General features: G+C 37.0%; 1 protein-coding gene across 4 annotated transcripts in view; it reads left to right on the top strand.

The window, feature by feature from the left end:
• CDK14 (cyclin dependent kinase 14) overlaps positions 1–26,316 on the top strand; it is a 685,298-nt gene that overhangs the window by 144,735 nt on the left and 514,247 nt on the right. For all 4 annotated transcript variants that reach the window (XM_012935646.2, XM_055125412.1, XM_055125542.1 and 1 more), the window contains one exon: positions 19,644–19,889. In XM_012935646.2, the coding sequence (XP_012791100.1) occupies positions 19,644–19,889 (246 nt within the window). The remainder of the gene's footprint in view (positions 1–19,643; positions 19,890–26,316) is intronic.

The following is a 26,316-nucleotide window of genomic DNA, read 5'->3' as shown; positions in this document are numbered from 1 at the left end:
TAGTAGCTTTTGTCATTTTTAACATTTGAGTTTCACCCATGCTGCTTCCAGTTTCTTACTTTATATAACTTATAAACGAAACCTGATGAAATTGAGGTCTTGTTTAAGAATGGGAGACTCAGAGCAGGTAGATACTTCAGCTGTTGTGTAATTAAATTGCTTCATCATTATTTATTCAGCCTATGGGAGAGTAAGGCTCTAATCAGTCTCCGAATGCCTGCTGCAAGCCTGCTTTCACTTCCTGCTGCTATGTTTCATGGATACTCAGTCCAAGCACCCCTTGTCTGAGTTAAGAGAGAAATGAAAGAAGGCATAAGCATGATGCCATTTCTGTTGGAAAAAGTAAGCTTTACTTTATCAGTATAGAGCACTGGTACTCTATAGCACAATATAGAGCACAATACTTCAGTTTTTAAATTCGTTTTTGATATATTGTATATATTAAATCCAAATAGTTTCCTCATAAGGGATATTTTTAAGAAACCTACATCTGTTCTTTTTATTTGCTATGGAACAATTTGGTGATTCTTACAGTAAATCAGTCAGTAGTTTATATTCTTGCCTTTGACATTCATCAGAAGATGCGAACTTCCACTGAGAGGAAGATTGGATATATCAGTGTCTAATACCATCTGAAACCAGTGTCTAATCCTATCCTCCCAACCAGCCCGTCTCTCTTAATGGATCTGATTCTTCTGTTCCTCTACTTTGCTTTTTGTCTTGACTATTTTTTGAGACTGTTTTTTGAGACTGCTTCAAAATAAAATTAGTCAAAAGCATATTAAATTTGGGTGGTAGAAGTAAGGTGTGGGAGGAGGGAAAGATAGGTTGGAAAATCTTCGAGAAGTTGCATTTTACTCAGAAGTTGAACATGATTTTGAAGTAGGAGAAGAAAAAGTGAGACAATGTTGCAGATCACATCTGCCCTTTGTTGACAGTTCTCTTGGTACATGTAAGGAAGGCTCTGCAGTCAGAATCTTGAAATAAACCTGTGTCACCATCGGCGCATTACTTAATTGTTGTGTAGCTTGATTTAATTACCTATAAAACCAGGATAATAGTAGTACCCTGTAAGATTGTTATAGGTACTGAAAAAACTAAGCATTTTTGATAATAGTTATTACATAAGAGTGTAGCAATCGCCATTGACATCATTGTCACCATCCATCGTCTGGAAATGATTAGTTTCCATTTATATTTTCTATCAACTTGCATACGCCTTCTACAGGGTCCATCTCCAGTTTACTTCAGTATTGAGCACTGATGAAAATATCTTAACGTTGCTGGGTTTGAGTGGGTGAGAGAAAGATATGATAGAGTGCTCTGGTATTCTGTTCATCATCTGGCAGGTTTTGGAAGGATATATGTCTTACAGAAATACAGTTTTTCTCTTTGAGTTTCCAGCTGAAACAAATTTGCCCCAGTGGCTTATTACTCCACTAAAGGAGATCTCTTTAAGACTACAAAGATGACAGTGACATGCTCCAGGAAGCACTGGCATTTGTTTTCAGGTGACAGAAGAGCAGCAGGAAATGTGTTCCCCACAGCTCTGTTCTATTCACCTTAGATATATCAGTTAGGTTTCACTATTGACTTTCCTCAGTCCTCGGAAAGGTATAAAAACCCAGTCCTCATGAAGTCAGCGAGGAGTTTATTATTAATGGATTTCTGCACAATTTATTATTGCTGAAATTTGAGCGCTTTACAATAGATGGGCCAGTTGTAAAAGCTGCATTGAAAGACACTTTCATTTTCTCCCCAAAGGTTCATTGTTCCGTGTTTCTCTTCATAAGCACTATGTGGTTGGTAACCCATATGAGAGTCTCTAAGGATTTTTAAGAGCTTCAAAAGTCAGTTCTGTATCAAGTGATGCTCTATTTTTTTCTAAATTTATCAGTGCAGCTTGCATTGAGATTTATTTCTATTAGAATAAAAGTTTTAAACTTTTAAACTTTGTGACATCACTCTTGAAATTAATCACTAAATTATTATATAAGCTTTAATAATGCATTTGCATTTTATTGAAAAGACTATTGTTGGCAAGGAGAGGTTAATTGTATTTATTTATATAGCCATCTGTTTCAGAGTAAGAAGGTAATACACAATTTCATTTCTCCTTTAGGAAGGGAATTTAAAAATATTTATAACCTTTAATTTTAAATGTGGTTCATATGGTTACCGGGGGACAGAAATTCAGATCCTAATGGACTAGTCTGTACTTTGAGTAGTGTCTTCTTTTCGTTTCCATTTCTAATGTTATTGTGCATTCTGGTTGTTTTATCTCACACTGGGGACAGAAGAGTAAACTGCACGTATTTCAAGAGTATAAATATGAAGGAAGAACTCTCCTGGTATAGTACAAAGAAGCTACTGGTGGCGTAGTGGAACTCAGAAAAGAAACAATAGAATTTAGAAGGTATCGGGACCAATGTTTTGTAATCTTTGCGGCAGATGGCAGTTTTCTGGTGGTTCAAATGTTTAAATAGTCCTTAAAACCAAAATATATGTGTATACTTAAAGAGCATCCTAAATCACCTTATTGATTTCATGTGTCCATGAACCTGAGTTTAGCCTGATGGTTTGTTCCTAGTAATTCTGACGTGATAGTCATTGCACAGTTGCACTAGTTTCCCTTGTCAGGTTATTTTACTCTCCTGCACTTTTTTTTTGATCCTCTGGAAGAACCTCTCATACCCTTCTTGGGTAAGAGCCAGATTAAAATCCAAAGCAATAAAATGAAAAAACTACATTTAGACCTGTAAATTCTGTGCTAGTGGGAAAAGATTATGCCTTTTCTTTTTTAGAATAAAAGCTTAAGGGAAGAATGTCTTGGTGAAGAAACTAATTAGCCATGCAGTGTGAGCCACTTTCCGTACCTCCATTCTTGTTTCCTGGTGAATGGGGATATTCCAAGTTTCCACTGCAGCTTTGGGAATTTTATACGTTGCAGTAGGCTTTTGCTTTGTGGAATCTTCATAAAGCTACTTCATCAATATGTGCAGGATTCTTATTTCATTTACTTTATTTCTGAGCCCTCTGGCTCTAAATGGGAGCAGGAAGACTATCGATATCAATTCTAATATTTTACCTCCCACTACTTTGTACTTTTTGTCCATATGATATGGGTGCCACACTGCTGTCTGTCTTTGTTCCATTATGGCACTTTAATCAACATTTAATTTTAGATGTCAAGTGGGAGGCAGAAAAATTTTTCTTCCTTTTTCTTCCCTTGACCTTTCTTTGGTTATTTGGTAATTTTTAAATTTTTTTTGCCATAATCAGTGGTACTCTGGACTTATCTCTAGTTCTGTGCTCAGGGTAATTTTTGGTGAGGGTTGGCAGACCATATAGGATGCTGAGGATCAAACCCCAGTCAGCGTTGGTCATGTGCAAGTCAAACGCCCTATCCACTGTACTATCTCTCCAGCCTCCTTTTAGTAAATCGTTAGTGGGAACAGTGATTAAAAGGCATCTTACCAAGGCTTTCACAGAATCATTGTATCCTTTTATTTTGGAGTAGGAGTTCACATGTTTTGTCCAATCTATGGCAAGAAATGTTTACTTTTGCCATGTGGACAAAGTACCTCTTATATTCCCCTAGGGGGAGACTTTCTTTAGAGTACACGATTGTCTGCACAAATATAAATTTCTTAAAATTTTCATATATATAGTGTATAGATAGATAGATAGATAGATAGATAGATAGATAGATAGATAGATAGATAGATAGCTTTGGGGCCAGACATAGCAGTGCTCAGGGCTTAGTCATGACTTATGCTCAGGGATCACTCTTAGCAGGCTTGAGGGCCCATATGTGGGCTGAGGATTTAACTGGTGTCTGTTGCATGCATGGCAATTCCCTACCTGCTATACTATGTCTCTGGCTTTAAAATTTCATTTCTTGAGCCTGCAGTTGCTTCCATATAATTTTTTTAAAGCTATCAAATAAGCTCTGGCAATATAAAGAGCATGGCAAGATCCTGGGTTCAGTTCTCCTTAGAATAATTTTGTGGTAACTTTTAAAACAAATATGGTGGTCAATGGTAAACAATGCTTTTGTATTGGAAATACATAAACCCACACATTTCTGTGCAGGAAACAATGTCAAATATTATGTTATAATTTATTTATGTACATATACTTTTTTCGGTTCATAACCCTGATAGTATGTCTTTTTTAATTAATAAATATATTGGGGTTCTGAAAGATGGTATAGTGGGTAGAGCACTTGTCTTTCATGCAGCTGACTGCAGTTTAATCTCCAACAATTCATACAGTCCCCAGGACTGAGCCCTGAGCACTCAGCCAGAACTCTGAGCCCTGCTGGGCATAGCTCAATCTCCTTCCCCTCAATTTTTAAAATTTGGTCAATTGAAATATTTTTTCTTACCTTCCTGGGAAATTTTATTTCAGTATTCAAAACTGCATCAAATAATCGCATGTAATTTCTGTGATTTTTTGTAGAAAGTTAAGTAATAATATCACCCAAAGAATGTTGAAGTAGTTGTCACTCATATTGTATCCAGAGTCTGAAGCAAAGTCTTAGTACTTTGTCCAAAAGACTTCACTCTCACAATCTCAATCCCTTACTTGACAGCTACAGCAGAATGGTATTCCGTTACATGGTTTAGAGTACTGTACCTCAGACTCCATCTGCACGCACATCTTATGGGTATGTTGTTAAAATGCAGATCCTGACACAGTGGGACTGAGGAGAGCCTTGAAGTACCTGATAATGTCAGTGCTCTTTGGTCCAAGAGCATCAAGATATTAAGGGAATATTCAAGATGCTGTACTGATCCCCCACTGATTATTATATCCAGAAAACCCCACATAGGTCAGAAATAGTAATAGTAATGGTATTTATGCTGAGTATTTAAAATTTATGTGCTGGAGGGATAGCACAGTGGGTAGGGCATTTGCCTTGCACGCAGCCGACCTGGGTTCGATTCCTCTGCCCCTCTTGGAGAGCCCGGCAAGCTGCCATGAGTATCTCACCTGCATGGCAGAGCCTGGCAAGCTACCCATGGTATACTCGATATGCCAAAAACAGTATAACGACAAGCCTCACAATGGAGACGTTACTGTTGCCTGCTCGAGCAAATTGATGAGCAACAGGATGACAGTGATGCAGTGATTTCAAATTTATAGTTTGAAACTATTTCAATTTTATAATCACATTATAGATGAAATAAAAACCCAGGACTCAGTAAAATATGCATCTCTCTAGCCTATGAACACTACCACTTCTTTTTTTTAAAAATAAATTTATTTATTGTTAATTAATGAATCACCATGAGGGTACAGTTACGGATTTATACACATCTGTGCTTATGCTTCCCCCATACAAAGTTCGGGAACCCATCCCTTCACCAGTGCCCATACTCCACCACCAGTAAACCCAGCATCCCTCCCATCCTCCCCAATCCCATCTCCCCCCACCCCACCCTGTCACTATGGCAGGGCATTCCCTTCTGTTCTCTCCCTCTAATTAGCTATTGTGGTTTGCAATAAAGGTGTTGAGTGGCCACTGTGCTCAGTCTCTAGCCCTCATTCAGCCCGCAACTCCCTTCTCCCACATGGCCTTCGACTACATTATAGTTGGTGATCCCTTCTCTGAGTTGCCCTTTCCCCAGAATGTGAGGCCAGCCTCCTAGCCATGGAGTCAACCTCCTGGTAGTTGTTTCTACAATTCTTGGGTGTTAGTCTCCCACTCTGTTATTCTATATGTCATAGATGAGTGCAATCTTTCTATGTCTGTCTCTCTCTTTCTGACTCATTTCACTTAGCATGAAACTTTTCATGCCGATCCACTTAAATAAAAAATTTGTGACCTCCTTTTTTCTAACACCTGCATAGTATTCCATTGTATAGATGTACCAAAGTTTCCTCAACCAGTCATCCGTTCTAGGGCATTCGGGTTTTTTCCAGATTCTGGCTATTGTAAACAGTGCTGCGATGAACATACATGTGCAGATGCCATTTCGATTATACTTTTTTGCCTCTCTGGGATATATTCCCAGTAGTGGTATTGCTGGGTCAAATGGGAGCTCAATTTCTAATTTTTTGAGAATCGTCCATATTGTTTTCCAGAAGGGCTGAACCAGTCGGCATTCCCACCAGCAGTGTAGAAGGGTCCCTTTCTCGCCACATCCTCTCCAACAGCGGTTGCTTTTGTTCTTTTGGATGTGCGCTAGTCTCTGTGGTGTGAGGTGGTATCTTGTGGTTGTTTTGATCTGCATCTCTCTGATGATTAGTGATGTAGAGCACTTTTGCATGTGCCTTTTGGCCATTCGTATTTCTTCTTTGGTAAAGTTTCTGTTCATTTCTTCGCCCCATTTTTTGATGGGGTTGGATGTTTTCTTCTTGTAGAGTTCAACCAGTGCTTTATATACCATTGATATCAACCCCTTATCTGATGGGTATTGTGTAAATATCCTTTCCCATTCTCTGGATAGTCTTTGGATTCTGGTCACTGTATCTTTTGCAGTGCAGAAGCTTTTTAGTTTAATGTAGTCCCATTTGTTGATCTCTGTTTTTACTAGATTGCTTAGTTCTGTGTCACCTTTGAAGATACCTTTATCTTCAATATCGTGGAGGGTTTCGCCGACCTTGTCTTCAATGTACCTTATGGTTTGTGGTCTAATGTTGAGGTCTTTAATCCATTTTGATCTGACTTTTGTGCATGGTGTCAGGTCAAGGTCTACGCCCATTTTTTTGCATGTAAACACTACCACTTCTTATATTCAAATTAACTGTATAATTGTGACAGAATGAAAATTGACTGAGTGAATTAATTTTTTTTTCTTTTTGGGTCACACCCGGCGATGCACAGGGGTTACTCCTGGCTTTGCACTCAGGAATTACTCCTGGTGGTGCTCAGGGGACCATATGGGATGCTGGGATTTGAACCCGGGTTGGCCGCGTGCAAGGCAAACGCCCTACCCGCTATGCTATCGCTCCAGCCCCTGAGTGAATTAATTTTACACTATACATTTAATGTGCTAGGAATACTACCTAAACATTTTATTATAGATTTAGATTTAGGTAAGCATTGAAGCCTAGTTAGGAATTTAGCAGAACTATAGTCAATGAAGCAACATTTAGGAATGCTATGTCCGTAAGAGTTCTCCATTTAACTGTGGCCATTGGCCAATGGATTCAGATTTCAGTGAAATTAGGTCATACCCCTAAGAAAACAGTCAGTAGAAAAATAAGCATTTTAAAATTAAATTGCAATAATAGACATTGAATTCTGGTGAGTTAAAACGGCTGATTAAAAAGCCTTTTCATTGACTGGAAAAGATCTCTGCTCAGAAGTTGCCTCATCCTCATTGTTATGGAGTATGTTAGGACTAATTTTTAAAATTTTTCTCTATTTTAATATTCAGATTTAAAGAAATTTTTACCCATAAATCACATGACATAATAACATTCATTAAGTGTACAGTACGACACTTATAGATATATAATGGCTATTGCAGCCACAGTCAAAGTAAAAAATTGTATTTCTACTTCTGTCCCTAGACAAATATTAATCTTTTTTAATAAATTTTATTTTTATGAGTATTTAGTACATGGGGTTTTATAGTATATGGTCATTTATATCTGGGTTATTTTTATTTTATTAATTATTTAATAAATTTAAATGCTGAATATTTTATTAAAGCATCAGGTTTTATTATTTTATTATTATTTTAAGAAAAATTTAAATTTTATTGAATCACTATGAGATAGTTACAAGCTTTCATGTTTGGGTTACAATTTCACAATGATCAAACACCCATCCCTCCACTAGTGCACATTCCCCACCACCAATATCCTGGGTATACCCCCCTTTTCCCACCCTCCCCCTGTCTCTGTGGCAGAAAATATTCCCCATACTCTCTCTCTACTTTTGGGCATTATAGCTTGCAACACACACACTGAGAGGTTATCGTGTTTGGTCCATTATCTACTTTCGGCATGCATCTCCCATCCCAACTGGTTCCTCCAGCCATCATTTTCTTAGTGATCCCTTCTCTATTCCATCTGCCTTCTCCCCTCTGCTCATGAAGCAGTCTTCCAGCTATGGGGCAATCCCCCTGGCCCTTGTATCTACCATCCTTGGGTGTCAGCCTCATGTGATGCTACCCTACACTCCACAAATGAGTGCAGTCCTTCTATGTCTGTCCCTCTCTTTCTGACTCATTTTACTTAGCATGATACTCTCCATGGCTATCCACTTATAAATTTCATGACTTCATCTCTCCTAACAGCTGCATAGTATTCCATTGTGTAGATGTACCAAAGTTTCTTTAACCGGTCATCTGTTCAAGGGCACTTGGGTTGTTCCAGATTTTTGGCTATTGTGAACAGTGCTGCAATGAACATATAGGTACAGATGTCATTTCTACTGTGCTCTTTTGCATTCTTGGGATATATTGCCAGAAGTGGTATTGCGGGGTCATATGGAAGATCAATTTCTAGTTTTTGAAAGACTGTCCATATTGTTTTCCAGAAAGGCTGGACCAGTCGGCATTCCCACCAACAGTGAAGGAGCATCCCTTTTTTCTTACATCCACGCCAGCACTGGTTGCTTTTGTTCTTTTGAATGTGTGCCAGTCTCTGTGGTGTGAGATGATATTCATTGTTGTTTTGATTTGCATCTCCCTGATAAATATTTTATTAAACAATCAGGTTTTACAAAGTTTTCATACTAGAGTTTCAAATACCTGCTTTATTTTACTTAATATATTTTCTTTAGGTTCATGCCTGTTGTATCAGGTATCTCCATTTCATTTAATGTTAAAGTGTTTAGTATTCTATTGTATAAAATTAGATAGATTTCTTCTTCTCACTGTTCTTAGTTGGGAAGTTTGGACTGTGAGTGACAAAGGGGCATGACCAACAGTATTGAAGACAGAACCTGGACTGCCAAACTTCCGACAATGTGACTGCACTATGCTGCTCAGATCTTTTTCCTCGGCCAAAATGCCGATGTCTCCGTCACTGAGAATCAGCGCCAGGATTTTAGAGTTCAGGAAGGCTCTCAGACACTGGAGCTTTCAGAAGTGAGCAGGGAGTGAACCCAGCCGTTTCCTTTCCAACCTAACATCCTCAGCGAAAGTTAATGTCTCAGAAAGCATGCAGAAGTGAATTTATGTGTCTGGCCTTATCTGATGATATTTTAAAATAATTTGCCAGTTGTAAGTGGCTGCCTGAAGTTAATAAAAAAATGTTTGGGCTGTGAAAAATCTTCAGAGCTGTTTACTCTAGCTGTTACACAATATGCGGTCAACTTTTGAGACTCGGAAAGTTGAAGGAACTCGCTCTAAGTCACTTAGTTCTGACTTACCAAGGAAACAGACATGCTTGCATAGTTGCTAATGTTCTGAAGATGATTTTTGACAAAATCTTGGTCCTGAGAAAACAGTTGTAAGTAAAAACAAACACATACATGTTCTGCTTTACATATTTAGATAAAATCCTGTATCTTTGTACCAGCAGTAAAATTGCCAACTCTGCGTATATGTACATACACAACTTACAGTTTTGGCCAGAGACCAAGGGCTCAGCCTTGGGTTCTGATTCTAGTGGTATTATTTCCAACAGTCTAATGTTAACATACCCCTCATCTTGTGATAGTTGTTATTCCTTTCACTATATGAGATAGAGTCCTATAGTGTTTATATTTCAAATGAGAGAGAGAGAGAGAGAGAGAGAGAGAGACAGAGACAGAGACAGAGACAGAGACAGAGACAGAGACTGATTTAAGCGTTCAAAAACTTGTAAATCAGACTGATAGTACAGTGGGTTAGGTACTTGCCTTTTAGGTGACTGACTTGGGTTTGAGCCCTAGCTTCCTATAAGCCAGCCGCCAGGAGTGATCCCTGAGTGCAGAACCAGAAGTAAGCCCCAAACCAAAACCAACCCTGCCCTCCCCCCAACAAAACCCAACAAACTTCTAAATGGTGACTTCATTTTCTTTTTTATTGAGATTAGATTTTGAGAGAAGATATTGAGCAGGAGAAAACCATCATACCTACATAGAATAATGAAATAGGAAAAAACAAACAGATTTTTTGAATGTCAAGATTTTTGCTCATTTCAGTTTTGCATTAGACCTACAATAGATATTCCTTACATGAATGTCAAAAGATCATGACTTAGCAGTTGCCTGATGCATGAGGCATATGTGCTGTGAGAGTTTTAAACTAATTCTTTTTCTAGTGTCTGCCTTTACCCCGAGTGTGAAATAGAGGTGTTCAAGCTCTGAATTCAGTAAAATGCATTTCACCAGGAAATGCTTGATTCAAAGGGACAATTTTCAGCCTGAATGAATTCACTTGAAATGAATGCCAGCCTTAACTGAATTAAGTTGTGCTTTTTAAAATCTACTGCTGTGAGGTTGGTAGACAGTTGTCTGAATTTTCTGTGGTCCAGCTAAAATTTTGTGTCACATGGTGACTTTCGAGTCTCCCTTCCTAAATTTTTAACGATTTTCTGTTTTAACTGAGATTTGAACTGAGATTTGAGGGCATCATCATATATACAACCCCCCGGTGAATGTTGCGTGAACAGAAGAACTGATTCAAGCTGCATCACTAATATTGTTTGAGATTTCAGATTCTAGTGAATTTACTGGAAAAAATAAATAGGAGTTACTAAAATAAAAGAAGTTTATTTTGGTATTTGTGATGATTTTTTTAAAATTAAGTACCATAAGACATCCTTATTTTGTTGATTTTGTCGCTTCAGTTTCTAACTAGAACAAGGAAGTGTGAAAAAATGCAGTCAGAGGGGGGAAAATGTTAATTCTCATTAGTGTTGCACTGCGTATTGTTTTTAGACAGTGCTGGTGGTACATGTTAACTGTGATTACCTGTGATTGGGCAGAGGTACCAAAGGTGCTTTCTGTAGGCGCTATGAAAAAATGACTTCAAATTTATGGAATTCTCTAAGTTTTCATAAATTAGTATGATCAAAACTTTTTCTACAACCTTCAACTAGAGAGATTTGAAGGTAAAGGAACTCTTGAGGGTTCTAGAATGAACAGAGTCGTTGCTCTTTGGATGAGACAATTATGTTGTTGAGACTAAAGTATCATTAAAAGAATAATTGTAATACAGAATATGCAAAATGTTGGAATAGACTAAATATACATAATCACTGATATGACTTCTCTTTTTCCTTTCTACTTTGTTTACTGCTAGTTTAGGTAGCATGGTTACAATATTAAGAATTACGATTTTGATGTACACAGTCACAGCAATTCACCATCACTGAAGTGCCCAAGACCCTACACCATTTAACAAAGGATTAGTCTGAGCAGGTGAAATTTTTTATTGTTACTGATTTTGGACCACACCTGACATTGCTTGGGGATGCCCCCCAGTTTGGGGAAACCATGCCATGCTGGTGATTGAAATCAACACTCTCACACGCAGAACTATCTTCCCATTGAGCTATGCCCCTGGTCTTATGAGTGAGTAAAATTGAATCAACAGAGATTTCTATGCCAAGGTAATTTTTCAGATGATTCTTAGACAATGTATGTATCGGTTGCTTTGTAGAAAGTCTGTGACTTGTGCCTTTTGTTCATGGCACTGACAAACTGTCTAGTGGGCAGTGAAAGCTGTCGGTGTACACCGTATCTTCTGTGCCTCATCGTACTTGACCAAGTGATTTCAGTCTTAAATTAAACATACACACACTCCATGTAATTTGGAAACCAATTTGTCTTTATTTTAATATCGATGACTCACCTATAATCCTCATATCAAATACTCATTTACTGTGACTGCATCAGAGTACTTAAGACACCATAAGAAAGACATGGATATGCCTTTTTTGTGTTGCATATTTACTTGTTTAAATCATTCCACCCAGGGGTTTCAGTAATATTTTGTAATCTGTTTGAGGTTGTATAATTTTTAATAATTGGGCTGGAGCGATAGCACAGCGGTTAGGCGTTCGCCTTTCACGCAGCGGACCCGAGTTCAATTCCTCTGCCCCTCTTGGAGAGCCCGGCAAGCTACCGAGAGTATGGAGCCGGCGCGGCAGAGCCTGGCAAGCTACCCGTGTGTATTGGATATGCCAAAAACAGTAATAATAAGTCTCTCAATGAGAGACGTTACTGGTGCCCGCTCGAACAAATCGATGAGCAACGGGATGACAGTTAATTAATTTCAAAAGTAGCCAAGATGGCAGGATTTGAGATGTTGGTAATTGGGTTATTTGGTTGCTAAAGTGATTTTGATGTGAGTCACTGCTTAGCAGCTTTGTTGTATTAAACTTTTCGGTTGTTGATATTTAGCTTATTCTCTTCTTGCACCCCCCACCCCCACATTGGTTTTATGTAAGTTTTGATAAAATATTTATATTTATTTATATATTAAAATATAATAAATATTATATATAAACACAATATATTCAAATATATAAATATTATAAACATGACTATTAGATTTAAAGTATAATAAATATAAATGTTTACTTATATTTAAGTTTATATTTATTTGTGTTTAAGTAAATATTTGCTTATATATAATAAAATAAAAATATAAATATAAATAAAATATAAATATATAAATAAAATACCAATAAAATATAATATATAATAAATAAATTAAATAAATAAATAAATAAATAAAATATCACTGTCTCACTGTCATCCCATTGTTCTTCAATTTACACGAGCCGGCATCAGTAATGTCTCTATTACACTCAGCCCTGAGATTTTAGCCAGCCTCTCCTTACTCATCGTTCCTAACGTTTGGAGGCTCTTACAGGGTCAGGAGAATGAGACCTATTGTTACGGTTTTTGGCATATCGAATATGCCACAGGTAGCTTGCCAGGCTCTGCTGTGCAGGCGGGATACTCTAGGTATCTTGCTGGGCTCTCTGAGAGGTATATATATATCTGTTACTGTATTTTTGGTAGGAATACGCCATGGGGAGTTTGCCAGGCTCTTCCAAGTGGACAATAGACTCTCAGTAGCCTGTCAGATTCTCTAAGAGGGAGAACTAGGTATTAGATGTCGCACGGCCGCGTTGTAACAAATAAGATATAATAAATACATAAAATATTTATTTGATAAAAATTTTTATTTGATAAAATAGTGCTTAGGTGACATCATGTACTATCGAGTTTTTTACTGTGCTGTACTGGCTTAGTTCTGTTATTGGAATAACTCATGTTTTTGCTCCTTTCACTTGTGTTGCTTAGGCCTCTTTCTACAGGATTTGATCAATAACTGCGGTTCTTGGTACAGTTCTGACCTTTTCTATCACCACTTGGCTTTCTCATATTTCCATGTTAAAACCAACCATATTCAATTATATTAATTTCCATTTTCCCTTTTATTAATTTTTACCTCTTGAAAGCATAATGAACTCATATTCTCTTGATAACTGTGCCATTTGACTATAACTTATTTTCCTTTTGATTTTCAAATAATTTGGCAGATTATTTTGCCTTTTAATTTTTTATGACATTGTAACAGTAACAACAAGTCTCAAAATGGAGACCTTACTGGTGCCCGCTCAAGCAAATCGATGAACAACAGGATGAGAGTGCTACAGTACTATAGTATATATGCATATATATACTACATATACACATATACATACATACAAATGTATGTATGTATATGTGTATATATATACATACATATGTATATATATATACACACACATTCCTAGTGTTCAGACTATGCCATATGATGTCTTTATAGGGTATGGCTGTGTTCAGTGGAAGCGTTCTTTTGACTTTCATATATGCACTATCCTTTACTTGATCTGAGAATAAACCTGGATAGCAGGATGGATCCCCTCCTGTGATTCCCCATTTATACCGTCCACTTAACATCCAGAAAGTGCACAATTTACATACCTGCAATATTATCATGTTACAAATCATCTCACGCATGAAGGAACCGTCAGAGGAACCCAGTTGTGTGGGACCCAGGACTGAGATCTCCAAGCCTACTTGGATCAGGACTGGGCCTCTTCCACCCGGATCCCCCATTTTCCAGTAGTTAGGTGGTCACACCCAGAAACTGTGCCCAGCGCTGTGTAATCCCATCAATGGCCAACATCCAGATACTATAAAACTAAGCTCTCGGAAGCGTGACATCTTATAGCCTTGGAGAACCTGGCAAACTACTGAGAGTTTCCTGCCCACATGGGAGAGCCTGGCAAGCTCACTGTGGCGTATTCATATGCTAAAACTAGTAACAATGATGTGTCTCATTCCCCTGACCCTGAAAGATCCTCCAATGCGGCACCCTTGGGACGAGTAAAGAGTGGTTTCTAAAATCTCAGGGCTGGGACGAATGGAGACAGTACTGAGACTGCTTGAGAAAATCTATGATCAACGGGATGATGATGATGACAATGTATGACATCTTTCTTAAGGATCCTGATTTTTTGGTAACAGCTAGATAATTTCATGGCTATTCTCTGCTTCCAGATCTGCAAACTGAAATCTCATTATGTCTCAAGATGTCCCCCCACCTTTTTTATTCTGCAGCGAAGGAGTAGAACAGATCCAAGAATGGGAACTGATTAAGTCCATTTTGCCACCTCCCCTACTACATTTGTTATAGTATATGGTTATAGTATAAGTCGCCACGACTTTCTGCTGCGCAGACCATAAGAACTTTGAAAATATTTTATTAGAGATGAGGATCTATTTGATTTACATTGCTGACAGAGGGCTGGAGGGATAGTACAGTGGGCAGGGTGCTTGCTTTGCAAGCAACCGACCTGGGTTCGATCCCCGGCAGACCATATGGTTCCTTGAGCCTCGCCATGAGCACAGATGGATGCCCTGAATACTGGCCAGGTATAGCCCCCAAACAAAGAAATTAGATTGCTGGCAGATTGATTAAAAGGTTCAAATGAAGACATGAACCCTAGGGAGCAACACCAGTGTGTAGAACTCTCACCTGCCAGTTGGCTTAGCTCTGTGTTCATGGACCTGGGATCTTTCACCATTCTATTCTACAAGCTGCCAGACAGGACAGCTTTCTAGGGGAAATAGAAATTCCCTAGAACAAGGCTGTCTTCAACTTGCCTGTCCCCTTTTCTAGATTTAACTCCTGGCTTTTCTCTTTGGGGTCTGACTGGCTAGCTCATTTGGTCTGTGAGGCCAGTCCTTCCATGCTCTTCTCTAGGGCCTGTATTCTGCTTTCTTTAGTCCTCATGATTAATAGAGGTGGCGAGATCACATGTAAGTTGTTTACCCCAAATATTGGAAACTTGAATTGGCTCCAGAGCAGTCACTTTGCCCTTGTGGAAAACTCAGGTATAGATTACTTTCCTGGGTGGACATGCACACACAGAGCAAGGCACCAATGCAAGTATTATTCTCCCACACCCTGGGTTATGCCAAAATAAGTTGTATATAAACCCAAGTGTGTGGAGAACTTGTTAATTGTTTTTATATTGTGAAGGGGCTTAAATCTTGCAGAAACTCTTATTGTATGGTCAGTTACCGATATAGTCATAGTAATTTTATTTTCTCTTGGATCTAATACAGTGTATCAAATTCGGAAAGTGTTACCAGTCACATGTTCCTAAGATAATTCTGCTCAAATTTCAAAGACCTTCAAGCAGTTTCAGTAACATAACTATTAGTTTTCTATTGCAATGTAATGCATTACTACAAACTAACTAGCTTGTTTTCTCCTTGTCAGGAGGTTAGAAAACAAGATGCAACATGGCTGGTGTCTCTGTGTATGTCACACTAGGCTAAAATAAAGGCAGTTGCCTAGTTTGTGGTTCTCACTTGGGGTTTAGAAACCTCTTATAAGCTTACTAGTTATTAACAGAACTCTTTCTGTTGTAAGAGAACTGTTTTTGTGTGTTTGTGTGTTGTTGGTTTGTGGACTCCATTTTCCTGCTATGCCTCATCCACTGACAACTGTCAGATCTTAAAAACCACCCACACTTTATGCCTCATTTTTGCCTGCACTTCAGTTCACAACATGAACAGTTTGCTTTCTTCCAGATAGCCAGCTCACACTTCTCTTTTACGAAGTTAACCAGAAAAAAAAGCTCTCTCTCTCTCTCTCTCTCTCTCTCTCTCTCTCTCTCTCTCTCTTTTTTAAAGGGATTGCCTGATTAGATTCATCCATCCAGGATAGCTTCCTATTTGTTATATCAAATGGTGTGATAGCTCATTATACTTACACTCTAAGGGGAAGGGATTAGTAAAGGTGAGGGATATGGGGATTTTATTTTCAAAGTCTCCACATCACAATGAGCCATTAGCTAAAATTTTTCTGTCTTTTGTTGTAAACCTTTCATGCATATATATATTTATTAATTTTGTTTCAAGCCTGCTAGTTTGCTTTTGACATCAGCTTTTGGGTAATAAATGTTTGAGAGTTTTAGCCCTATTGTAGGTAGAGAGTATGGAAATTTCTTATTGAAGTGGGATTTCTTAAATCTGATTCATTAATTCAGTGCCTGTGGAGCTCTGCTATTTGGCTGTTTCTGAGTGAGGTGACTGTAGGTAAAGTGGTTTAAAGGGTAGACATCATGCTTCCCTGCCAGGGATAAGGAGGTACTGGTCTCAAATATGTGGTCTGCATGGAAAAAGAAGCTCTCTGCAAACCTCTGTGGGCATATTGATAGAGTTAAAAATTATCATATAAACTAGGAATTAATTAGCAAGACATATGTTTGTGAATGTAATAAGGCATGTTTTCATACAAGTAAACTGTTACCAAGAAGTCTACTTTAGTTTAATGATTGTTTCCTACTTGTATTTTGTCATTTGCTAGTGGACAACAAAATTTACATGTAAATATTAAGAATATAACAATGTTTTTGCAAAACATTTTAAATTCAAATAATATAATTTAAATTCTTTCCCTTCTTTAGAATTAGAAGATTGCTATGTGTCTGTTTTAGTGATAGAACACTTTAGAGAAGCTGGTTTTCCACAAGTGCTTAGTTAGCCCTGATTTTTACAATGGAGAAGTTTGCCATATTTGGATTCATTAAATGACAAACTACCTCACAGCAAACGTATTAACATAGAACCCTTCATGTAAGGTGGAGGAAGGTGATAGGACTTTATAATGACATGTCATTGGATGACACATATATTCTGGGGAATGTGTTGTTAGGAAAATTAATTGTATATACTTATGCAAATCTGTATAGTAGCATTTTCTGCACACCTAGTTAGAGTTAGCTCTAAGTACCTGATGCTGATTTACATGTCGATAGGTGGTACATAGCTGTTTGCAATAGATTGTATAATAATTTATTCTCCTCACTTGTGTAGACTCAAAACGTTATCATGATTTTGGAGTAATTTTGCTTCCTAAAATTAAAAATAATATTTTCATTCTTATTTTTGCTTGACCTGATAGCATGAGGGCTATAAACAAAATAATTGTGGTATATATAATTTCATGCACTGTAGCACTGTTGTCCAGTTGTTCATCGATTTGCTCGAGCGGGCACCAGTAACTTCTCCATTATGAGACTTTTTATTACTGTTTTTGGCATGTCGAATATGCCACGGGTAGCTTGTCAGGCTCTGCCCTGTGGGCAGGATACTCTTGATAGCTTGCTGGGCTCTCCGAGAGGGATGGAGAAATTGAACCCGGGTCGGCCACATGCAAGGCAAACGCCTTACCTGCTGTGCTATCGCTCCAGTCCAAAAAATAAAAAAATCTCCAATGGAAAATAATTCTGTTTTCTCAAATATGTATTTTCAGTGATTTTTAAATATACACACACAAACATGCACACACACACGCACACACACAGACACACTTATACTCGATGTGTTGACACAAGCAGAAAACCCAGATATTAAGATGATTTCATGAACTTATTGAAAATGAAGTCCCTTTTTGTGTGTGTTTACTTTTTGGGATCACACCTACCTGTGCTCGGGGTTTACTTCTGGCTCTCTGTACGCAGTGATCACTCCCAGCAGGGCTCAGAGGACCCATGTAGCGTGCTGGGAATTGAACTCAGGTTGGCTACATCCAGTGCAAGCACTCTGCCTGCTGTACTATCTCTCTAGACCACTAAAGCTATTTTTTTTAATTTAATTTTTTAAATTTATTTTGTATTTTTTGAGACCACACCCAGCTGTACTTAGGGTTCACTCTTGGCCTTGCTTAGGGGACCATATCGGGTGCCAGGGATTGAACCATTGTCAGTTGTGTGCAAGGAAAGTACCATACGTGCTGTACTTTCTTCAGTTCTCAAGTTTTTTTTTTTTAAGTTTTGATGATATCTTTATAACTCTTCTTTTCTTTGTTCTCATGTCAAAATTTGATATTTGGTCTTTGCTAATCCCCTCCCCCGACTCCCCCTTACCTGTAGTTGTGCTACAAAGTTTTACTTGAAAGTAACACTTCTGGGGGGTCCATATTTAAAAACTGTCTCCATATATTTTTCCATAAATATCGGAAAAAGTCAAATGGTTTTATTCAATACAGTATCGTTTGTTAAGATAGTGCAAATTTCTTGATTAAATAGTAGACCGCAGGGTGCAAGTTAGCCCCGAGGTCTTGCCCAAACCACGAGTTGTTTGTAGGGTTTATGCTTCTTAATTGCTGAAGATGTCCTCGGGAGCACAAAGTTCTTTAGTAAGAACAGCAAAGTCTCTAGGGTTTGGGAAAACAACAGGGCTAGGTTAAAAAGTGGAAAACAAGGCATGAAGTCAGAAAGACTAGAATGAAATGGAGTTAGGCTATGCAGAGATATTGAAAAGGGAATAGGGAATCTAGAGGAATAATGTAAACAAAAATTTGAAATGTTATGTAATGATTTTTCTCTGTATTCATTTTTGTACATTAAAATATGGGTATTACATTTTAAAGTTTTTGACATTTTTAATCATTAGTGTAGTCTGGGGACACTCCTGACAATATTTAGCTTGTAGGTCAGCCTAAGAATTTAGTTGTCAGGCCCAGAGATTTGATGCTGCTCAGACCAACAGTGCTTCTGCCACCCCTAATAATGTGGGGGAACTTTGTGGTGCTGGTGTGAATTTGGTACTTCTGGTGTGTAAGACATGTGCTCTAGACTTTTGCACTATTTCTCCTGTTCTCATTAGCTTTTCTCTATACTCCACTACAATTTGGGATAAAGTAAAAGTGTTAATATTTAGGATATATGTACCACATAAAATTTCATATATATTCAATCAAAAACACAATGAGGGACACCGTCATTTTCTCTAGCTATTAACTGCTTCCATGATGATCCATCAGTTAAAATAGCCATCTGACTTAGTCCAGCTGATTTTTTTTGTTTTTTTATTTAGGCAACTGTCTTTAAGATACCCTGATGAATTAATTATTAGTAGTTCAGAAATAATCCCACTTTTAGTTAGTGCTATGATGTGATGGTATTCAAGAACCTCCTTAATAGCCTAAGCCTTAGTTTTTCCAATTTTGGGATAATATTTTCAATGTCAGCCCTAAGCAGGTATCAGAAGAATGATTTTGAAGAAGTTTCCATGTTTTTACTTAAGCTGGTGTAGTTTTTAAAAGCTTGACCTTTTTGTTGCATACTGAAATTAGAAATGGGTATGTTTTATAGAATAATGAAATATCTTGTTTACTGTTGCTCAAGTTTCACTGAAGAGTTTTGAGTTTAATTTCTTTCCTCTTCCCCAGATATGTGTCACAAAGATGTCTACACGGAACTGCCAGGGAATGGACTCAGTGATCAAACCCCTGGACACAATTCCTGAGGATAAAAAAGTCAGGGTTCAGAGGACCCAGAGCACTTTTGACCCGTTTGAGAAACCAACTAATCAAGTCAAGAGGGTTCATTCTGAGAACAATGCCTGCATTAACTTCAAGACCTCCTCCACAGGCAAAGAGTCCCCTAAAGTTAGGCGGCATTCCAGCCCCAGCTCGGTAAGTGCAGTCTTCTTGTTTATGAGTGGGCTCATCAGTGGGTAAACACAAGGAATATTACCCTTATAGCATCAGCATGCTGAGCTCAAGACAGCAGGTCACTTTATCAATGTATTACCATGGATTCTCACCCAGGGTGGCTTAATGCTTTCACAGAGAATGCTAGAGGGACCAATGGAGAAGGAGAATTTTGAGGAGAGGATGAAAGGAAAGGGGGAAGATGGGAAGAGGGGAAGAGGAAGGTGAGAGGTGGAGAAGGGAGGAAAAAGGAAGGGTGCAGAAGAAAAAGAGAAAAGAAGAGAAAAAGAGTGAGGGGGGAGGGAGAGGGAAAGAGAGAATTCTATATACAGATTCTTTATTCATAATCACCCAGCAAGCAAATAATAAATTATTCAACTAAATTTTGGAAAATTTATTTTTTTCTGTTGTTTTTAACTAGTTCAACCCCCCTAGAAAGAACATTAAATTTTATTGTTTGCAAGTCTTAAGAATGGTTTTAAATTTGACACATTCACAAATAACTCTTTTAATAATAATAGTAAATTTGTTTTTCATCTTATTTCAGTTTGTTTTCATTATAAAAGTTTATAACTTTAAGGGCTGGACATTGAATTTGATTCTTGAAGTAAGAATCTGTTTATCATAACAAAATTCTCTAAACAAATTAAGGAAATATTTGCCTTTGACCTAAGAAACTATGAAGTTTAGAGGTGATTTGCTATTTTTAACTGCAAAATTTTGATGAAATATATATTTCAATGACTATATTGTATTTAGCATTGTTAAAATATATATGGGTCACTGAAATTAAGTTATTTAGTTATTGTCATATTTAACCTAAATCTTAAAAATTATTTGATAGAGATGCTCAAGGTAAGAGAAGCCAGCCAAGATTTTGATTATATTATCTTGCTAAAAACATGTTATTTCATAAATTTAATTGTTAAATTTCATATTAAGTGGCCAAGATAGCAAGAATCTTAACTACTAGAGGTGTTTTGACACTTCAATTTAGTAACATTATATGGTATTTTATAAATCTTGTCACATTTTATGTTAGTGATACTGTAGTGAGTATTATTGATGCAGTATTTGTGGGGAGAATTGCCTATCAGATTACCTTAAACGACATCTGTTATTTTGTTTGCAATGGCAAAAGTGGGGGCCTTCTATATCACAATTATATAACTGACTTTTGGGGCAGCATTTAGATTTGGTATGATCTGTAAAAAGGAAAGGAATTTCCATGTATGATTAATACTATATTGTAGGAATATAATGGATAATATATCATTCAGAATATGTGTATGTATGCACCATAGAATGATATATATTATTCTGTATTGTAGAAAGAGAACGATATGTATAATATTGCTTTACATATGAATAATATATAATGTGACATAAATATATACACACATATATAGATTCACACATATTTTTTCATATATGAGTCTATATAAATGATATATATGAATGATATATATAATTACCAATATTAAATGATATAGATATTATTTTAAAAATAAAGTTATATTATTATTACATATGCACATCACAAAAAAGATAAATAACAGTATTTACTGAAAGATAAAGTAAAAGTTGTCATTTCAGATGTGCAGTGATGAGACATTGTTCTTTGTTTTATTTAGGGTCTTTTGTAATTTCATAAAAATGTCAATAGTGTTTGTATTCTGCTTCCCTGAAAAATGCCAATGAAACTCTGATAGTTATTATACTATCTTTCTGGTCCCACTTATGTTTAATCTGACCAAGTCATCTTTGGCTTTTTTTATTCTTCTGTTGAGCTCACCGGTTATGTATTTATTTCAGCAACTGTACTCAGTCCTGTTCTATAATTTTTGTTTGCATTTTCTCTCTTTCTCAAATTCTCTTCTATTAATGTCATTGCAGTGATCATTATTAAATAGTTGCTTAAAATTCTCCTTAAGTATGCCAGAGAGATAGTAGAGAGGGTAAAGCCTCTTGCCTTGTACCTGTCTGACCCAGGTTGGATCCCAGGCACCCACATGATTCCGCAGGCACTGGCAGTAATGATCCCTGAGCATAGTGGGAGTGGTTTTCAAATAAAACAAAATTCCTTTTAGGTAATTTACTTAGCTCTCTTTATCTTAGGAATTATTCCTTCAAACAAATATTTGTTTTGATTTATCTTTGGGGTGAATTCTGCCATTTTCTCATTATATCTGTTGCTGTGTTTTCTGGGACACACTCTATCTTGTTTACAAATTTAAAGGGGGAAGGGCAAATTTCGGATAAACTTAGACTTTAAACTTAAATTTTAGGCTTTGAGGTAAGAATTGTTGGACTTTTTAAAAAAAGAAACATTGGTCTTTGAACGGATTTTTTTATGTTTAAAGGTCTTGTTTCTTTTTTTGCACAAATTTTGGATTTTCTACTATAATTACTTTTTCAGTAATTCATTGTTAATTAATAGAATTTTAATCAGAAAATTGAGGTCCCATATTAGTTGATAAAGCTATAAGACTCCCCCGAAACAAATAAGCATCAGACAATCTCTTTTTCTTCTCCCTGTGGTTGTCCTTGCAATTTTCCATACTATAATCCAGTCTGGACTACAAGATCTTTGAGCTGCATCCAGAGGATTGCCATTGTTTCTCTGAAGTGAATTTAGTAGTTTATCTGTTTTTTTGTATGTCCGTTTTATTGCTCTAATTCTGAAACGATTAAGAGATGAGCTCATTGGCTCCTAGTTTTTTTCTGCAGATTTTCTTGGGCTAAATTTTCGTGCAGCCTGACTCTTCATCCTGATTTCCACTGTGCTCAGTCTCTCGGTTGGAACCTCTTCTGAGGACTGTAATTGAGGCGGGGCAGACAGATTACTGTATAAAGAAGGGTGCCTCATCCTTAAGGTCCTTTCTAATTAATCATTTGTCCTTAGTCTTTCCTTAAAATTAAACTTTCCAGGAACAGTCCAGTCCCTGGGTGACATATCTTACTGGTTTAAAATCTTTGTCCTGTCTAGTTATTTATCTCTCCCATGTGTGTCTCCTATCTCTAAAATCTTGTTTGTATCTTACTTATAATCTTGTTCATACTTAATTCTCTTTGACTTTGTGAGTTAAAACTTTGCCATGACTTTAGTACAGATTGGTGAAGGTGAAATATAAATACATCTGTTCAGACTATCCTGTTGAATTAGAAACTTCCACTGTTTCTCTCCTATTATATTGTTGGCTTTTGATACTTGTTCTTGAATTTATTGCAAGTTTTTCCTTTTCTGATACACCCTGGGATTCTTTCTAACATATTATGACTCTTAACTACTTTGTGGATAAACTGATTTTCTTTCTCTTCATTTTATAGGTTTTTTTTCTTCCATTCAGCATATCCTGAAATAAAGGTCTTTGCTCTGTCTTTCTTGGACAGAAATTGGTCCTTTTTCTCTGTTGGCATGATGCTACAATATTTTGTATTATTCAGTCAGAATCCTTTCTCCTTACTGCCTTTCTGTTCTCCTCTCTATTGTTATGGGATATTTTATTCTCTCTCTATTCTGTGTGTGTGTGTGTGTGCGCGCGTGTAAAGGCTAATTTCCTTTTCCACGTTGGGCATAAATGGAGACAGTAACACTTCTCATGTAACATCATTTTACATCCTGTTCAACAATGTATGGGTTTGATCATTTCATACTCGCTGCCGTAGGATTTCCAGGGACATAGCTTTTGTTATTCTTAAGGATTTTTAAAAGCCGGTGAGCATCAAAGAGTTCCTTTATCCAAGAACCACCAAGATTAATGTCATTTATTGTTATTTTTAAAAAGTATTACTTATCTTGAATAGGCTCCAAGAGCACAGTTAAGAAAGTGAATAGAATTGGGACATTGCAACCCCAATGTGTAGAGAAAAGCAGAATAGCTATTCATTTTGTTTGAAATACTATGGTAGATGCTGCTACACTATGATACCACTTCCTTATTCTCTCTCTCCATACGTGAGAGTATGATCTCTCTCTGTCTCTCTCTTTCTGGAATATAAAATGCATATACTGCTTATGGCTAAAACCAAGAAATTTAAAGTCTAATTATCTAACTGATGGACACGTTTGTTTATGCTTTCTGATTTTGTCTGTGCAGTGCACTTTAAAATTAAAGCTAAAAGGTAAAAAAAAAAAAGTAATTTTATTCAACTCCTTTATTAAAGGATTTTGTTTATATCTTGTTTATTTCTTTTTCTTTTTTTTTTTTGGGTCATACCCGGCGGTTCTCAGGAATTACTTCTGGCTCTGCACTCGGGAATCACTCTTGGCAGTACTCGGGGGACCATATGGGACGTTGGGGATCGAACCTAGGTCGGCCGTGTACAAGGAAAACACCCTCCCCACTGTACTACCGCTCAGGCCCCTAGTTATTTCTTTCTAAGATGTTTTAATTGCCCACTCCCCCGCCCACCCTCCACCCCAACCCAGGTAGTGTTTCAGAATATCACTCAGGAAAACTTTCTTCTCCTTTCTACCACCTTCTCTGATATGACCATGCTCTTCACTAGCCAGTACTGTTAAGAGCACTGTAGGGGGTATTTTTCTTGCTGGCCCAATTTAGAAAATATTTTGTTGATTGTGTAATCATAAGCTTAGCTCACATCACATTTATTTTCAGAAATTCATATTTGAATCGAGGTCCACTCTGCATTCTACAAATTTCTCCAGATTTGCTTCTTTCTATCTCCAGAAAAATATACATCCTCTTCTAGACTTCTCCTAATTAGGAGGAAGAGAGAAGAGAAACACTAAGTTGAAAATCTTCCTATCTTCCTTAGAACTCTCATTTGAATAGGTTCAAAGAGATTCGAGTCTCAATAAAGATACTTACATCTTCATTTAGAAATGAAGATATTCATCCTTTGGGATGTCATCTTAGCTTTACTTACTTCTTGTAGGGACTGGAAAATTTCCAGGTAGAGCCAATATTAGGTTGTTACCATAGGTGGTTCCTAGGTCTTTTACTCTCTGTAGCATCTAGATTGATTTTGTAGTCAGGTTACTCATAAACTCTGAATTTCTGCATGGGGCTGTCTTTAACAACATTAGAAATGAAGGGTGATAGAGCTTTCAAGATTTTTCAGATCATGTGCAGAAGAACAATCAACCAAGTCAGGGGCCAGAGTGATAGTCCAGTGAGTAGGACACTTGCCTTGATTGTGGCCAACTTGACACCATATATGGTTCTCTGAGTCTTCCAGGAGTGACCCCTGAGCACAGTGCCAAGAATCAGCCTTGAGCACAGCCAGGTGTGATCCCCAAACCAAATAAATAAATAAATAAATAAATAAATAAATAAAAGGATGAGCCATATCAGTATTCACTGTAGAACCTTGTAGTTTAATGAGACCTCGTCTTGTTTAAATTCTTCCTACCCTCATAACAACTTTCAAAATTACAGTACAATGTAGTAAAACTGATTCTTAGTTTGGATTTCCTGCAATCAGTGGGTCATCAGAATCTCAAAGATGTTATAGATGAATGTTAAAATCAGTTTTCAATGAATTCACTGTAAAATGGTGGACGTATAGCTGTATCATTGCATTATTATAACAAAGAAGTAGATTAATGCAGTTTATAAAAATAAAGTTCAGAAGCCCTTTCCTGCTTTGAAAAAAAAAGAGTTTCAGTGTATGACAGACTTAAGCATAATTGTTATCTCTCCCATTTGGGTGGAAGTTTAAGTATAGAAAGATCCTGTCTGTATGGATGTGGTAAAGAAATAGGATTTTTATTCTAATCAACTAAGTTTCAATTCTAGCTTTGCTAATAGCGCTAGGTTTATTTTTTTGAATGGGTGGGTCACACTTGGTGGCGACCCTGGCTCTAAACTCAGAGGTCATTCCTGGCTGTTCTTGGGGAATGACCAGAATATTCAGGGCAGCAGATTGAACTAAGATTGACCAAATGCAAGGCAAGTGACTTAACCCCTGTGTGATCTCTCTGGCCCTAGTTATAGAATTTTATATATGTTCCTATGATTCTCCTTTATCTGCAGCAGATATGAACTAAGGTTCCCAATGAAAGTTTGAAACTGAATCCTATATAAAGCTTTTTCCTGTGCATACATACCTGTCATAAAATTTGACTTATAAATTAGGCTTAGTGAGAAATTAACAATAACTAATAATAAAATGGAAGATTTATGACAATATACTGAAATAAAATTTATGTTAATATACATCCTTCCTCTCTTTTTCTCTACCTTTCATTTCATACCCTCTCTCCTTCCCGCTCAGAATATCTTACTGTGTGATATATTTCCAGATTGCAGTTGAAAGTGGGTAACTGAAATTTTGGAATTTCCAATCATGAGTTTATACTTTATATCTCTTATCTTTAAGTTCTTCACATTCAAGTTGTGCTACTAGTTAAACCAATCTCAGGATTTCATTTAGGCAATGT

Source organism: Sorex araneus, chromosome 1 (genome assembly GCF_027595985.1).
Source record: "Sorex araneus isolate mSorAra2 chromosome 1, mSorAra2.pri, whole genome shotgun sequence".
NCBI lineage: Eukaryota > Metazoa > Chordata > Mammalia > Eulipotyphla > Soricidae > Sorex > Sorex araneus.
This window is presented reverse-complemented; position numbering and strand designations above follow the sequence as displayed.